Source organism: Etheostoma spectabile, chromosome 22, assembly GCF_008692095.1.
Source record: "Etheostoma spectabile isolate EspeVRDwgs_2016 chromosome 22, UIUC_Espe_1.0, whole genome shotgun sequence".
Classification (NCBI taxonomy): Eukaryota; Metazoa; Chordata; class Actinopteri; order Perciformes; family Percidae; genus Etheostoma; species Etheostoma spectabile.
The window spans coordinates 18,194,725-18,212,330 of record NC_045754.1 but is presented as its reverse complement, the minus strand read 5'-3'; the positions used below and the strand labels follow the sequence as shown (position 1 = coordinate 18,212,330).

The window sequence follows — 17,606 nt, the reverse complement described above, 5'->3', positions numbered from 1 at the left end:
CTTTGTCACACTATGACAACCATATTACCATATCTAAAGAAAATGCAACATGGGGCGCCTGGGTAGCTCAACTGGTAGAGCAGGCGCCCATATTTAGAGGTTTACTCATCGATGCAGCGGACAAAGGTTCGACTTTGCCCTGCGGCCCTTTGTTGCCTGTCATTCCCCCTCTCTCTCCCCTTTTAATGTCTTCAGCTGTCCTATATAAATAACGGCCTAAAATCCCCATAAATGTTTAAAAAAAAAAGCAATATCCTGGTTCTCTGAGGCTCTTAATCCAGCTAAAGAAGACCTTTCAGGTACAGAATAGTCTCCAATAGAGAGACTAAAAACACAATCAGACATAGCCAAGCCATCTCAAGTAACCTCCCTATGCTAACAACCCACAGATGCCACACATCAGTGACTCAGAGGACTTGTCCTCATCCAGATGCCTCACACAAGCACTGAGCTGAGGTAAACCTGGAGCCTTCATGTCCCCACACCGCCTCTCAACCAGCCGGCTTGGCCAGCTACTCCACTAGCAGAAGGCGGGCAAATTAGCCGACAAGTGCCATTAAAAGGCCAACCTGTAAGGCGATGGAATTACTCCATTATAGATGACACTCAGGAACCCTGGTCGGCAAGGCAACGCTCTGACGGCGTGCGGTGGCTGCTGATGTTGACGTTTGTAACCCATCAACTGATAGGAGCTCGGTCCCCTCAGGTTACAGGGACAGCATGCGACTTGTGCCAAAGATCACACGTGCATTTATTGGGTACGGTGGACATGGCAGATGGAAAATGAGGGTATACTGTTGACATTAAAGTGACTTTACAGGTTGAGGTCTAAGTTTAAAGTCAGAATTCAGTTGTTTTTAAGTCTAAAAGAATTTCCGTTTTTTCTGTAAAAAATGACCATATACCAGTATGAAAAAGTAATGACAAGGCTATTAATTTTTGAAAAATGACCACAGCTTAAATAAGTTAGTATCAGGCCTTTCTTTGGTCACCAAAGTCCTTTTTTGGAAAATGCTACCATAAATTGGATCTTGTAAAAAGCTTGGGAACTGCCACCCCTGCATGTCCTTTAATTTATTGAAACTGAAGTTTACTTCAATTTCTCTGACAGTCATGCGAATCACACAATATTTTACTAGTTTTCCCAGAGACCTGGGATACACACTGCAATATTGGAGGTAATTAGGCATTTTAGAATTATGCTTGTGGTCAGAGCAGGTTTGTCAGAGAGGAGTGTGTGTTTACAGGCCTGAGCTACTCAGAGAAGGTTTATGGGTAGCATGGGACAAAGGAAATAAACTGTACCTCGTATATTTACAAGGATTACTCACCTTGAGTACACAAAAGGTTCCTGCATGTTTATAACAGTTGAAATATATGTACTGTATATGCACATACAGTATGCGAGGCAACATGAGTAACCCTATCATGCATCTGGCTTATAGTTTAGCTGTCTCAGCCTCTTTTGTCTCTAAATATGTCAAACACAAAAGGACACATACTAGTTATTAGTTTTGTAAATATAGTATAACTATCTTTAAATACTTTAGATTAGATTATACTTTATTTATCCCACGACGGGGAATTCTGTCGTTACAAGTAGCAGCATAGCAGCAACAGCAAAAAAACAGAAAAACAAAACAATAACACAAACAAGTAAGCACGAAAGAAATACAAGGCAAGAAATACAGGCAAGAAATAGACAATGAAAATTGGTAGACTGAGTAAGTAAAATGCCGTCAAACAAAAGGAATTTTAAAGTGCGGTTGCCATGATAAGAAAACAATATTGCGGTGTAAGTGACGTTAAAAATTAAGTTAAGTTGAATGTGTAATTAGAGCAAAGAAGCAAGAGTCGGTAGCATAATTTAAATTATATTAACCTGGACCATAAATTGAAAGTAAGTACTTGCAATAAAATAATATAAATACCAATATTAAAGATAAACAGAAAGTGTGTGATGTAGATGGGAGAAAAACAGGAACAGAAACTACAACACTATCAGGTAGAGCAGGTGTTGTAGAGTCTGACAGCGGCTGGGATGAAGGACCTGCGGTACCTCTCCTTCTTACACCGTGGGTGTATCAGTCTGCTGCTGAAGGAGCTGCTCAGGGACCCCACAGTGTCATGTAGGGGTGAGAGGTGTTGTCCATGATGGATGTCAGCTTGGCTAACATCCTCCTCTCCCCTACTTCCTCTATGGGGTCCAGAGGACAGTCCAGGACAGAGCTCGCTCTCCGGATCAGTCTATGAGTCTGCTCCTGTCCCGGTCCGAGCTGCCCCCCCTCCAGCAGACCACAGCGTAGAGGATGGCAGAGGCCACCACAGAGTCATAGAAGGTCCTGAGGAGAGTCCTACACACTCCAAAGGACCTGAGTCTCCTCAGCAGATGGAGGCGACTCTGGCCCTTCTTGAGAGTGCTTGGGTGTTATCAGTCCAGTTCAGTTTATTGTTTAGGTGAACACCAGGAATTTGTAGCTCCCACTACATCATGTCCACCCCTGGATGCTCACCGGTGAGAAGGGGGATGTTTCCTCCTGAAGTCGACTATCATCTCCTTTGTCTTGCTGGTGTAAGCTGAAGCTGGTTGAGCTCACACCAGCTGACAAAGTCCTTGATAACCGACCTGTATTCCAGATCGTTCCCCTCAGAGAAAACAACCAACAACGGCTGTGTCATCAGAGAACTTCTGGATGTGGCAGTGGGTGGTGTTTGTGTGAAGTCCGAGGTGTAGAGGGTGAAAGGAAGGGGGAGAGCACCGTACCCTGAGGGCACCTGTGCTGCAGTGCACCACGTCAGACACACAGTGATGGAGCCTCACATACTGTGGTCTGTTGGTGAGGTAGTCCGTAGTCCATGCAGCAGATGTTGGTCCACTCCGGCACTCTCCATCTTCACTCTGAGGAGCGAAGGCTGGATGGTGTTAAAAGCACTGGAGAAGTCGAAGAACATGACTCTCACAGTGCTCCCGCTGTCCTCCAGGTGAAGCAGCGATCTGTGCAGCAGGTAGATCACTGCGTCGTCCACTCCAATCCAGGCTGGTAAGCAAACTGCAGGGGGGCCAGCTGTGTGCCCACCAGGGGTCGTAGGTGACGCAGGATGATCCTCTCCATGGTCTTCATCAGGTGAGAGTCAGGGCAACAGGCCTGAAGTGGTTTGGCTCCTTGGGTCGCGGTGACTTTGGTACCGGGACCACACAGGAGGTCTTCCACAGGGCTGGGACCTTCTCCAGGCTCAGGCTCAGGTTGAATAAGTGCCTGAACACACCACAGAGCTGGTCAGCACAGTCCCTGAGGAGACTTGGGCTGATGCCGTCCGGGCCCGGGGCCTTCCTTGCCCTTTAGCTTCTTCAGTTGACTTCTCACCTGATCATCTGTTATGGAGAAGTGGGTGGAGGTGACTGGGGTGTGTGGATGGTAGGAGGTGAGGGTCTCAGGGAGGGGGAGAGGGGGGTGGTGAACTGATGAGCGGGGAGAGGGGGAGGAGCGGGCTGGTGGGTTCATGCTGATGCGGGTCGTTGAAAGGGGGCAGGCTGAGGAGGGGAGGGGGGGAGGAGGAGAAGGCCAGGGAGGTGTGAAAGAGGGGGCTGGGGGGTGTGAAGAGGGAGGCGAGGAGGCAGAGTCAAATCTGTTAAAAAACAGATTCAGCTCATCTGCCCAGTCCTTGTCTCCTCCGGCTTGGCTTCTTCCCACAGCTTTGCCGGGCCGGAGAGTGTTCTGCAGCCCTCTCCAGACGTCCCCAGCATGTGATATAATCAGACAACCAAGTGAAGGCTATTTTGGATTGTGTCTCTGTATACATTCTTTCATAATTCTGAAGATTCACGTCCCAAAACAGAGAATGGTAACTCCAGACTCATGCATAACATTTCACATTCATTTAGCAGATACAGGGGGGCAAATTATGAGTCATATGCCACGCAATTTCACAAACATCAAGTGACACAGGTGGCGTGGCTGCTGCCTGTAGGCTGCGAAATGTCAATAAGTTCCTCTGCAAGGGCCGAGTTTCTGTCAGTACTGGCCCCAGAGTCCACCTGGTTTTCAGCCACACATCTAATCAGTGAATGAATTACACCCAGGGATGCTGAGTGAATACAATTAGCTCCCTGCTAGGAAAATCTGCAGCAGAAAACCTTGCCTCAAGTCTTTTTTAATGCAAAAAAGATCAGGTCTACCAATTATTAAAAAGTTAAGAAAGTTGTAGAAATCACACATGGGAATCCTTCTAGCAAGGGCCAGGCACTATCTCACTAATATATTGGTATTGTGATATGTGACAGATACGGCAGTGTCCAACAGAACATTACCCCCCCCACTACTTCCTCATACTTTCAATGTCGATGAATCAATATTGTGCATTTTGGTTAAAATAAATTGGTTGATTGATAAGTTTGTGATATGGTTTTGGTATATATACAGTATGTTAGTTATTGTTCAGTTATTAATGGACGACGGCGAGGCGTGAACTGTCCGGTGTGCAGCGGACGACTTGCCACCCTTAGCAACAAGAGATATTTATAGTCCGCTCAGCTCGTGGAACCCTTCAGTGCAGCTTCCAGCCAAAAAGCTAACGCTATGCTAGCAAGATCCAAAGTTAATAACATTATGTGCAATTGACAATCAGTACAAATAATTTGACAGTATGTTTAACATCAAGACAAGCTAGCTGTCCAGCCGAGTCATTGTCCCCAAAACAATATAACAACGTTATTATTGTCATTTTCATTTGCTGGTTATAAAGGTTGCATTACAGTCAAGTGATGTAATTTTCTGAACCTACCAGTTCTATTATTTGCTTTTAACTATTTAGTCATTATAGCCACATTATTAATGTCGATGGTGATTATTTGTGTAAAATCTAAGCACCAACCGTAAACCCTACAATATATACACAACAATGATAGATTATTGTGATATCTGATTTTCTCCATATCACCCAGCCTACTTCTAGCCCTGATATTTATAGGGATTATTAAGAAGAATTGTTTTTTGTTTGTTGATAAAGAAGACCCATTTTCAAGGGATACAATTGGTAAAAATACCAATGAACAGGGATTATGCCACGACTAACATGGGTTTCACAAATGTCACATCTTCAAAAGTCTTACTTTACTTTGTCTGAAAATGTAATGTCTCTTGCCACATTTCCAAGTATTCAGCAAAGAAGAGATATTATATTACAACATCCAGTGAGTGTGTCACGCAACTTGACATCGATCTCTCTGATTGCATGACAAAATATGTGGGCGATAGTAGAAAGTGGATCTATCTGTCCAGTAACAGAGCCGGGGGCAGAGCAGCTGGGAGTGACCGGAGCTCTGGGCACATGTGACTTGTTGGAACATGATCCCAGCCTCCTGGGAAAGCTTGCCGCCTCTGACCACCCTGAATTATTCATCGCTTACACACGGAACCTACTGGCGAGTGCACCAGGGTCGTCAAGGCAACCACAGGCTCCCTGCCCACACCACTAACCGCAAACCCACACACACACATTAATTAACTGCTGTACTTGAAATTATACTGTAAAATTTGCATTTGCAAGACATGACATTTGAATGATACCCAGACTATCATCTGCACCTCATGACCCCAAGTCAGTGTGATTAGTGCAGAGGTTGAGCAGGGGCATTGCTTCATATTTAGCCCGGAGCACTTGCACAAATGCACACACTCAGAAAATACATAATGCACAACATGTTCACCATCTCCCTGGCCCCATTAGGACAAAATGTCACAAAAATGTCACCCTAAAATGTCACAGTCTGATCATACATACTGATCAGAACAGTGCCTTTTCTGGTGAATCATTTTGGGTTTTATTTTTCAAAAAGCGTTTTGATGACTTAAGATGTTGGAAAATGACAAAAAGGCATGTCTGGATTATGACATCTGACACCAGCTGAGGTCTTATAAATTCACTCAGCGGAAAGTTGTCAATCCTAAAAAGACCAAACCTCTATACGGCTGATTGATATCACGTTCATTTTTAGGATTTACTGTAATTGCATAATTAACTATGCTGTTTAAGATGATATGACTGCACACAGAAACAGATAACAGTTGCCATTAGTCACAAAAGCATGCACGCACACACACGCACACACACACAATTTTTAAGGCCAATACCGATACAAATATTTGGTTATTTAAAAATCTGATATTCAAGACACACATTACAAAACATGGATTTCCCTAACATTAGATATTTGTATTTATTTATGAGTTCTCACTAAAATAATATGATAATTTGTTGCATTGTCACAATTGAACAGAGGAACATCAAAATATATTAAAGTTCTAAATAAAATGTATATAAATACAAACTTAAGATTTGAAACTTAAAGTTCTTTGAAACAAAAACATAATAATAAAAAATAATCAGGGTTGCCAACAGGGACGTTGTAGAGCGCCCTCTCATAACGTGGTTGACAGTCCGTTTTTATTTTATTTTTTTAAATTTATCAGAATAATTTTTTTATAATATTTTTTTTTAATTGGCCATTAAAAATGCCGATAGATCGGGAAATGCCTAATGTCAGCTGATAATATTGGCCCATCGATGTATCGGTTGGGCTCTAACACAAACACACACACAAACACAAGCATTTCTGTCAACAGCTTAATTGACAACCTTACATGTGATGCCCCATTGGCATCATCTAATGTTGCAGTTGTCAGTCATTAAAGATTTAACAGCTCAGTAAGCTGTGACCAAAGATATGTCGCAGAGAGAGAAAAAGTGTGTAGACAACACACGGAGAAAGATTGGAAACAACACATACAATAATAACAAGTGGCTGCTGAGGAAAATCAGGCGTGTGTGTCGCCGTCTGTGTGTGTGATTATAAATCATTTAGGTTAGTGCAGGTGTTGTGTATTCTCTAGGATTGGGTGAACAGACTGACACAGACACCCCAGTGGCATTGAAATCTGCTCTCTTACCAAAGCCAAATGACGTCAAGAAAGCTGTGGTGTGTGTGTGTGTGTGTGTGTGTGTGTGTGTGTGTGTGTGTGTGTGTGTGTGTGTGTGTGTGTGTGTGTGTGGGGTGTGTGTGTGTGCTTGCAATCCATATGATCGCTCAGAGTGAAATGAGGGCTGATCACACAAGTTTAAATATACCTGCATACATGCAGACATGGAAGCTAAGCCCATTTACAAGAATGAAAACTTAGGAAAAGAAAATAACTGAATATATTATCACGTAAATAAAAGTTTTGAGACGATCAATTGTGAAAGTAGTTTTTACTTTTGCTGCCTTAACCGGTGAGTAGCCTGTCAAAAGTGATGCTTTTCCTTGTTGAGGACTATTTTGGACAATTGTGAAAAAAAGTGGTTAATATACTGAAAACCGCCATGGCACAGGAGAGTAAAGGAACATTCAAACTTCATTAAGGGACATTTTAAGTAAAAACACACCAAAGTATCAAAGTACACTGTTCGACTGCCAAGTGATTTCTGGGAATTGCAGGGCAAAAACATCATGCCAACTAACGCTTATCACTAAAAATAGCAAATAAGATTTTTCATACTGTTTTAACACATTGTTTTTCAGTTATATTAGAGCCTACGTTTAGTCCAGCAAAACTAAGACACATGGCTACAAATGAACACGTGAATGAGAACACAAATCCAATGGTGAGAGAAGCCACAACTGTACACTAGGGTTGCACAATATGAAGAAAATATATAATATATGATTTACGATATTTAAGGGAATGATCGTTTTTGTATCATTTTACTCATTTTCATTGAAAATTATTAACACTGAAAGATATTAAAATGATTATAGTGCAATTTTTGCGAGGATCTGTACCAAACAATGATTTTTCTTCTTCTGTAGGATTTGATTTGTAGGCCGGGACATCTCCACAATACCTAATTCAGAATGGTCAGACACATATTTTGCCATTAACAAATATTGCGCCCTTCGGTAATTTGGATATTGCACTAGTCCATATTGCGATTTTGATACAACTGCGATTTATTGTGCGGCCCTACTGTACGCATGCGCACTCGCACACACACACTCGCACACACACACACTCGCACACACACACACACACACTCGCACACACACACACTCGCACACACACACACACCGCACACACACCACACACACACACACACACACACACACACATCGCTTTCCATTGTTCAGATGCCACTCAGAGGCTGAGCATGCCGACTGGTAACATTAGCTGGGACGGGAATGACGCTCTGCCATTCCCCACATGGTGACAACAGTACTCAGTAGTTTGCATTGGACTGGACTGTGCTTTAGCATTAGCATAGTGCTGAAAACAGCTACGGTAGTTACAATGCCAATGGTACAGTATGTGACTCCGAATTTTGCAGTAAGGCTGCTGGCCGATATGGCTGAAATCAACATCATGACATTCATTGGAATAGTTTATTACCTCAATAACCATATTATGATATTGGATGAACATACTGTATAAAATACTTAAATTGATGTTCAACCCAAACATGTATTCCTATTTCTATATTTAATGTTACATACGACTTTGGCATCTAACTAATGTTGGATCATGACCAAATTCAAATCTTTTTTTTGTCTTTTTGACCGGCTAAGGTCTGTCCACTACATTTCGTGGAAATCTGATCATAGATTTTTGAGATACCTGGCAGACAGACAAACAGAGGAAACAGATAAAATCCTTGGTGGAGTTAATGATTAAACCTGATATTCAGCGGAGTGGAGCAGAACCAGCTTTTATTAATTCATTCATCCATCTGAGACAGGATGTGTTAACAGATGGGAGTACACCGGAGCAACTTTGCTCTCTTGTTGTTATACAGCAGATTATCTCTGACTAAGCAACCTCGCTTTGTCTCTGGTGGGCATAGTGGCAAGATTCAAGCACTTAATGTGACTCAGAGCAAACGCTGCACCTGACGCCTCTCATGAGGCTTGGGCACTTCCGCGTTGTTGTTGTTGTTGTTGTTGTTGTTGTTTTTGTGTTCCTGAAGAAAGCTAAGAAAATAAGTAGGCTTGGGTATCGTTTGTGGGGTTTTTCAATACCGGTGCTGCTAAAACCACATTTTTTATCACCGGGTCTCGGTACCCAACCCTATCCATGTGTCAAAATATCCCAACAGAATGAAAAGAAGGTAAACTACTGAGCACAGACATAACTGCAGATGATATACCAGAAATGAAGATGTTTTGTAACCAGACAATGTTTTTGACAGAAATGGAAACCAAAACATATCGGTCCCATGGTGCCGGCATTGAAAGCTTTAGAGTAAGCTTTGAGTCAATCCAATGCAAAAGCAGCACAGTGGTAAGAGTTTCAGCATTGCACTTGGCCTTTAAACCAAGTTGAATATATTGCGTATTGAATTGAAAGCACTAGAAAGTGTTCAGAACTACCACTTTAGACGAAATGGGAGGATAGTTAAACACAGTTCAGGGCGGCTATGTGTTTGTGGCACTGAGCGGAGACAACTCTTATGCAATATTTAGGGAAATTTCATCCCAACTGTGAGACAGTTGGGTCCTGTCTGTGTCAAACACAGACAGGAAAAAAAGAAAAAGAGATTACAAATCCATTATCTCTCTTTTAATTACTGTGTGTTATGTAAAAGCTAATGATAAAAAGAACCCAAAATAGCTTGGTGCTTGCACAGCCCGCCTCCAGTACTGCATGTGGCCTTGCAGAGAAAAAAATTGAAAATAACTTAGCGTTTCAATATGGATTGAAACTGGAAATCAAACTCACAAGGAGATAAATGAAATTAACTCGTGGCTGTGCCATTGTTAATGACATTGTCTAATTTGCAGAGAAAATTACTTCTTGAGGGAAGACAATCGGATAAACAAAAGCTGATGAGCTTTTCGGAAATATTTCAGCAGTAAGCACAGACTGCCAGATCGTAGTGTTAGGCTGAAGCGAGGTGTTACAAGTTAGTATTAATAACTGCTTTATCACCCAGTGGCAGGCTGTACTTTCTGTAAAATGTAATCCAGAGCAGAGAAAATTGTAGGAAAGGAGAAAATTGACAATACAGTAAACTCAGCCATGAAGTCAAATCCGGGGAGTCAGCACTAAAGCTGCCATCCAGAAGGTTTACTAGAAGACCGCGGTCCCTGGGAGCCCAGATAGCTCAGTTGGTAGAGCTGTCTGGGCTCTACATATCTACAGAGGTTTGCTCCTCAACGCAGCGGGCCCAGGTTCAACTCTGACCTGCGGCTCTTTGCTGCTTGATATTCCCCCCCCCCCCTTTTACTACTTCGGCTGGACTGTCATTAACGGCCTAAAATGCCAAAAAGACCACAGTCCCAACAACATTTACAAGGAAGATTTAGGTGACCTAGCTCACACCTGCTATTTAGAGGAAATACTATCTCTAAATCATCACCCTCTATAACTTGTGGTATATGTAGAGCTGGGCAATTTGGAGAAAATCAAATATCACCATATTTTTGGACCAAATACCTCAGTTATGCCGCCATATTGTAGGGGTTGACTTAATAACAGAACAGCTTGAAAAGAAAATGACTGTACTGCATCCTGTAAAACTATGAAAAAGACAACACTTTTAAGACCATATCTAGTGTCATGCAGGGCTGTGATGGTTACCGCATTACCCCAATACCGTGGTCACGTGCCACTACCGCTGTGATGACATCATCAACGCATTTTTATTTTTTTGCATAATTTTCGCAGAAGTTACAGGAAAACAAATATTGTGTGATATGAAATATAATGAAAGCAATAATCATTTTGTAGCTATCCTCATCGACTGTCTTCTATCCTACATTCAAGAGTTTATGGAGAGAGAAAAAAATTGTTTAAGTTGCACGTCACTTCAGCCTTGCACATGAGGATGGACAGTCCCATTGAGCGGAGGTGGACGTGGACACATTAACGTTAATGCTGCAGTGTTTACCAACTCTCACATTAGGCTGAAATGGAAACACTGTGCAGCAATCTTTTCATACATATGGCTGCAACATGTTGTAAGCCAACGCTTTTTGCCGCTAACACCATTCACTTTACCAGCGGAATTGACAATAGATAAGGCCACCGCGTCTTCAGAAGCTCAGCTAGCCTAGAGCTGGGCAGTATATCGATATTATATTGATATCGTGATATGAGACTAGATATTGTCTTAGACTTTGGATATCGTAGTATCGTAATATGACTTTAGTCATTGTCCTGGTTAGTCTTCATTACAGTAAAGTGATGTCATTTTCTGATCTTACCAGACTCTTGTAACTATTTGCCTTTACCCACTTAGTCATTATATCCACATTACTGATTACTGATTATTTATCAAAAATCTCATTGTGTAAATATTTTGTAAGAAGCACCATTAGTCAACACTGCAATATCAGTGCGTTATCAATATCGAGGTATGTGGTCACAAATATTGTGATATTTGATTTTCTCAGTAGCGCCCACCCCTACAGTTGTGGTCAAAAGTGTACATACACTTGTAGAAAATCACAATGTTATGGCTGTCTTGAGTCTTCAATAAGTTCTACAACTCTTATTTTTCTGTGATAGAGTGATCGGAACACATACATGTTTGTCACAAAAAACAGTCATAAAGTTTGGTTCTTTCATAAATTTATTATGGGTCTGCTGAAAATGTCACCAAATCTGCTGGGTCAAAAATATACATACAGCAACAAAATATGTCAATTTTGGTGATGTAGCGAGTTGTGTCAATCAAATTAGCTTCATGTCATGGCCTCTTCACTTCTTCTAAGTGATTCTGATTGACTACAGCTGTTGACTTCTCATGAGCCCATTTAAATAGGGCTCATTTGACCCAGTGATTAGACTCAGCTACAAAAGCTACAATGGGAAAGTCAAAGGAACTCAGTGTGGATCTGAAAAAGCGAATTATTGACTTGAACAAGTCAGGGAAGTCACTTGGAGCCATTTCAAAGCAGCTACAGGTCCCAAGAGCAACTGTGCAGACACTTATACGCAAGTATAAAGTGCATGGAACAGTTGTGTCACTGCCACGATCAGGAAGAAAACGCAAGCTATCACATGCTGCCGAGAGGAGATTGGTCAGGATGGTCAAGAGTCAACCAAGAATCACCAAGAAGCAGGTCTGCAAGGATTTGGAAGCTGATGGAACACAGGTGTCAGTCTCCACAGTCAAGCGTGTTTTACATCGCCATGGACTGAGAGGCTGCCGTGCAAGAAAGAAGCCCTTGCTCCAGAAAAGGCACCTTAAGACTCGGCTGAAGTTTGCTGCTGATCACATGGACAAAGATAAAACCTTCTGGAGGAAAGTTCTCTGGTCAGACGAAACAAAAATTGAGCTGTTTGGCCACAGCACCCAGCAATTTGTTTGGAGGAGAAAAGGTGAGGCCTTTAATCCCAGGAACACCATGCCTACTGTCAAGCATGGTGGTGGTAGTATTATGCTCTGGGGATGTTTTGCTGCCAGTGGAACTGGTTCTTTGCAGAAAGTAAATGGGATAATGAAGAAGGAGGATTACCTCCAAATTCTGCAGGAAAACTTAAAACCATCAGCCCGAAGGTTGGGTCTTGGGCGCAGTTGGGTGTTCCAACAAGACAATGACCCAAAACACACATCAAAAGTGGTAAAGGAATGGCTAAACCAGGCTAGAATTAAGGTTTTAGAATGGCCTTCCCAAAGTCCTGACTTAAACCCCATTGAGAACATGTGGACAGTGCTAAAGAAACAGGTTCATGCAAGAAAACCATCACATTTAGCTGAACTGCACCAATTCTGTCAAGAAGAGTGGTCAAACATTCGACCTGAAGCTTGCCAGGACCTTGTGGATGGCTACCAAAAGCGCCTAGTTGCCGTGAAAATGGCCAAGGGACATGTAACCAAATACTAATGTTGCTGTATGTATATTTTTGACCCAGCAGATTTGGTGACATTTTCAGCAGACCCATAATAAATTTATGAAAGAACCAAACTTTATGACTGTTTTTTGTGACAAACATGTATGTGTTCCGATCACTCTATCACAGAAAAATAAGAGTTGTAGAACTTATTGAAGACTCAAGACAGCCATAACATTGTGATTTTCTACAAGTGTATGTACACTTTTGACCACAACTGTACGTTCAGGCTTAGTGTGTAGGGGTGTCTGTTTAATTTTTCAACTTTGCTATCTCTTTTTCCTCTCCCTTTTCCTCACAGCAGCACTCATCCGTTATTCTTTGTTACCGCTCGCTCTCCTTGCACGACCACACGGTCACTGATGTCACTCACTTAAGGCACACTGCCATTCTCGCTCTCACTTACGCTACTCTTGTAAGGGGGCTGCGGTATACAGCACCCCCCTATCAACGTCGATATGATATTGATATATTGTGCGCACACAGTCATGACAAAGTCAGTTCAACACCGTCCACAGTCTAAAACAGAAAGCGTTTTAAACATCACAGACACACAGAGGGACATCAGTCAGTCACCCTGCTGCTGGCTGTATAATGCCTTCTAACTGCAGCGTTGTACTGCCAGGTTGGGCTTCTGAAGCTGGACATGGCAACACTGTTTACAAAGCTAGTCAACAGGCTTTAGCTTTGCCTTGCTTTAACTACGCCTCAGGGTCAAATAAAGTTATATTTTTGCATTCTAGTACCCGGTTTATAGCCCACTGTGCGTGCATCTTCATCTCCACTGACGCACTACTGGACATCCACAGTTACACAGACTTACATCTGAAAGCTGCCCAACACTAGACACTTTTGGCAACTTGATGCTATGGGCTGGTCGTTTATGTGATTAAATGATGATGATGAAGATGATGATATTAAATGATAATCACTTATTTGTTCAATATTGAAATCACAATTATTTAACAAGATTAGGCTACTCCTTGACTTGATACAGACAAAGATGTTGCATTTATTGAAATTAAAACCAGAGTGAATCAATTACAGTAAACAAATCGACAGTAAAAAAACAATAACCTTGAACTGTGAAGTTTCCGGAAATATTTTCCCCGTTGATTTTCCTTCAGAACACAAGACAAAATAGGAGTTTACTTGCAAATTGTAATGTGCAAAATAATGGATTTCCTTTGATTGCATTGGGATCCAAATTCAATTAAATTGCACAGCCCTGACTTGATGCTCAAACCTTTATTGTGTGTGCTCCATGGTCTCCTAACAGTGTTTAACAGGGGTAAAATGTTCATGATGTGCCCTCCACCAGCCTTTACAGTTTTCTCACATCTGGGAGAGCCAAGACCATGATGATGGCTAAATTAGGGGCCTTAAATGGCTCATGTTACAGTGAAAAGCCCACTCTATATGAACTTGGATGCTTTGAATTCCTGCAACACATAACTGTTATGTCAGGAAGCTGAAAACACAGTTATCACAGTCAGATATGAAACTACTGTTACCACATTTATTTAATACTGCATTCTCTCAGCAGGACATGCCAGGCATAGCCATAGGCTGCCATCAACATACACTCAGGACTTATCTTATAATGCTATCACCCTTATACATGCAGAAATGTTTGACTGTCGACTTAAAAAACGTAAACGCGTATTCTTAAACCAAAAGGTTTTGTGTTTCCAATGTTTTTAAGGGCTACGCACATTTAAAAGCCAAAAGGACTTGCAGTTTATATTTTTTCCACGGACTGACATTTCTAAAGTGCAAGTCGCCAACAGAAAATGGAAATATCTGAGTGCCATAACTACAATACATTCACATGTGAGTATGACAAAGGAAAGCTTGTAGAAGAAAGGGCAAGATGCAAGTGCTGGGGGAGGATAATAAATGCAAGGACGTGGGAGAAGAGAATGTGACGCCAAGTCAGTAACTTGAAATAAATTATAAATATGAGAATGATGATAATAATAATACCTGCCGTAATCCCTAGTCGCTTGTTGCTGATGTTCTTTGTTGCTTCTTGCAGCAAAGAACAAGGCAAGGTCTTACTGGAAAGATTGGGTTTTTGACATGTGATGGCCCAAAGTAAAGGTTACTTTGGTAATTTTAAGGCACAAGGGTAAACTAACTCAGCCCAGATTAAGATATATCATCTAAGTACAAAGAACGAACCGTTTTACATCTCTCTAACGTTCTTCATCTGTCCGTCGTGTGAGCTTGGACGTTTTAACTGAATAACCTGCAGCATCTGGACTGAATCTATTCCCTGCCTCTCCAAAGGGGAACAGTGTGGCATGCCAAGCTTGCAAATCATGTGGATATGTGGATGTAAGACTTGTATGACTGTCAGTTGACTTGCCAGGATGTTCCTGTGTGGTGTGCCTGTGTTTTGTGCGTGCAGCCAAGTGTGAAAGACGGCGAGAGGTTTTGGTGTAACACTTCATGATAGCCGTATGCATTCAACTTTAGCTAAACAGAGGCGATTTGCTCTGGAAATAAAAGAGGATGTAAAATAGACAGCTGTGCCTTTGATTAAAACAACAACAACAGATTTCTCTCTTCTTTAACCACGGGAGGAAAGCTAGTTAGTTCTGCAGATTCTTAAAAGAAAGACAAAATACAAATTGAGTGATAAAGTGTATTGGCATAACACTTGTAGCCTGAAGGCTTTTTACAATCCATTAAGCCAGGCTATCAGATCACAATAAAAGCGCCCTCTGAAAAAATACCTCTTTCTCAGTTGAAATCTCTTCTAGCTGCTCACATTGTTGCCTGTGAACCCATAATATCTCTTTTGACAGAATAAAGCCTCAGAGTATGTGCTGCTTTTGTTAGAAGTGATACTATCTGAATCAAGTCACAGAACCCTTAAAAACACAAAGATCTGTCCATGGAGCCAAAGAATATTTGCCCCACTCACTTCTTTGGGAAGGTCTTTGTAGTCGTTGACTTAGTATTGAATTACATAGGTATGTGGTGTTTATATGTGGAGATAATAAATAAGTACTACATTTAAAACTTGTCTTGTGGCTTATACTGGGGACATGTACTATCGGATCATATTGTAATGAAATTAAGCTACGTCTTCATGTGCTTTGTGACAATACATCTCAGCTGAAATGTTAGCCCACTTTGAGAGCACAAACAAGCCCAGGAAGGGAAATAAATAAGGTTATTATGTTGCCTACATATTCCATCAACAATATCAACAAAATGCCTCCAAAACAAAGGATTCAAAAGTGGAGAAAAGGACAGGATGGAACTACAAGGCAGCTGGGCACCTCACAAAGACCCTGTTGTTACTGAAACAACACAGACTGAACATTGGCAACAATGTGCCTCAAATGTATTATTCTTTTGAAATAATAGATTTAAAAAATGCAGACTTATAGGAGGGAAAGCAAATTTGTCGTTCCTTTTTTGAAATGTTGTCATGTCAACGTATAACGGTCCCGGTTCTTACCTCTACACTGAACGGCTGCTCCTCTCCGTTCACGGCGCATAAAATCCACAGCAACAACTGCAAGCATAGCGTCCCCATACAGCAGCTATTAAGACATCTCCTATTGCGGACCGCCAAATAAACCATAGTGAACCCCGCTGTTGTCGCTTACTGTCTTGGTTCAGTTTTATTTACAGTCGCTACAAAGAAACGGACAACGGGGATAAATCCTACACGTTTCGCAGCAACATTGCTGATGTCTTGGTGTCTCTGTCGCGGTGCCGAACGGAGAGGAGAGGAGAGGGGAAAGGGAAGAAGGAAAGGATTCGTCGACCGCTCGCGCCGCTTCTTTTGCCGCCGTTTCAGGAGGTTACCCCCGGGGAACGTCTCGCTGTTAACGCCTGTCAGCAGCCTCCCGGTCCCGCAGTCCCCGGGTCAGTCCTCCGGTACACCGGCCGTTGTTCCAAGCGGACGTGTCCAGCCCGTTTTCTGCACCGCGCGGCATAGCTGCCCGTTTTCAATCGTGTTTCCCACCCAATGCGCATGTGCGTACTGGCACGCGCATCCCACTTTCTCATCCGCCAAATTCTCCTAGAAAAACAGTCCACAGTTTAGTTTGAAAGGTTTTTCACAAGCAGAGTCTCGCTGTTTATTCTGTCAGTAGCCTACGTTATAGCTGACTTGTTCATGCAAATAAACAGTGAGTTCACTTTTTTTAATGTGGACTTTTTCCCTGTAGCCTACGATTTTACCTTTGTACCCAAAGGGCAGGAGTGTCAGTTTAACTTTTTTCGAAAAAAAAAAGAAAAAGCACAATGTAGCCTATTTAATAACTCACATTATTGTACATTTCAAACACATTGGCTCCAGGTATAAAGGTTTAAGTAAAGTGCTGAACTTGGTTTACTTTAGGCATATTTATGAATTTAATATTGAAAACTGCAGTCATAAAAGTCGGTCATAGTTTGTATTTCATGGCAATGTTACAACCATGACCCATATGAGGACAAATGTGGTTTCAATGAGTTGTATAAAAACACTGTCAGTTAGGCTGAGAATAGAGTCCCCAAAGATTTATGTTTACATTGTTTCTTTATATATTTTTTGCCTTCTCATTAAATGATGTAGATATAGGCCTATTGATTTTTTTAAGACTTTCAATCAACCAATACAAAACTGCACGTTGTATCCTATTTTTCTGTGTGTTTTGTGTGTGTGTGTGTGTGTGTGTTTGGTGTTGTGTGTGTGTGTGTGTGTGTGTGTGTGTGTGTGTGTGTGTGTGT

General features: G+C 41.8%; 1 protein-coding gene across 2 annotated transcripts in view; it reads right to left on the bottom strand.

The window, feature by feature from the left end:
- mmp16a (matrix metallopeptidase 16a (membrane-inserted)) overlaps positions 1 to 16,876 on the bottom strand; it is a 92,550-nt gene extending 75,674 nt beyond the window's left edge. The window contains exon 1 of one of the 2 annotated variants that reach the window (XM_032503679.1): positions 16,345 to 16,876. In XM_032503679.1, the coding sequence (XP_032359570.1) occupies positions 16,345 to 16,470 (126 nt within the window). In that variant the 5' untranslated portion in view covers positions 16,471 to 16,876. The remainder of the gene's footprint in view (positions 1 to 16,344) is intronic. The other variant, XM_032503678.1, reaches the window with a different exon arrangement.
- Positions 16,877 to 17,606: the final 730 nt, after the last annotated feature.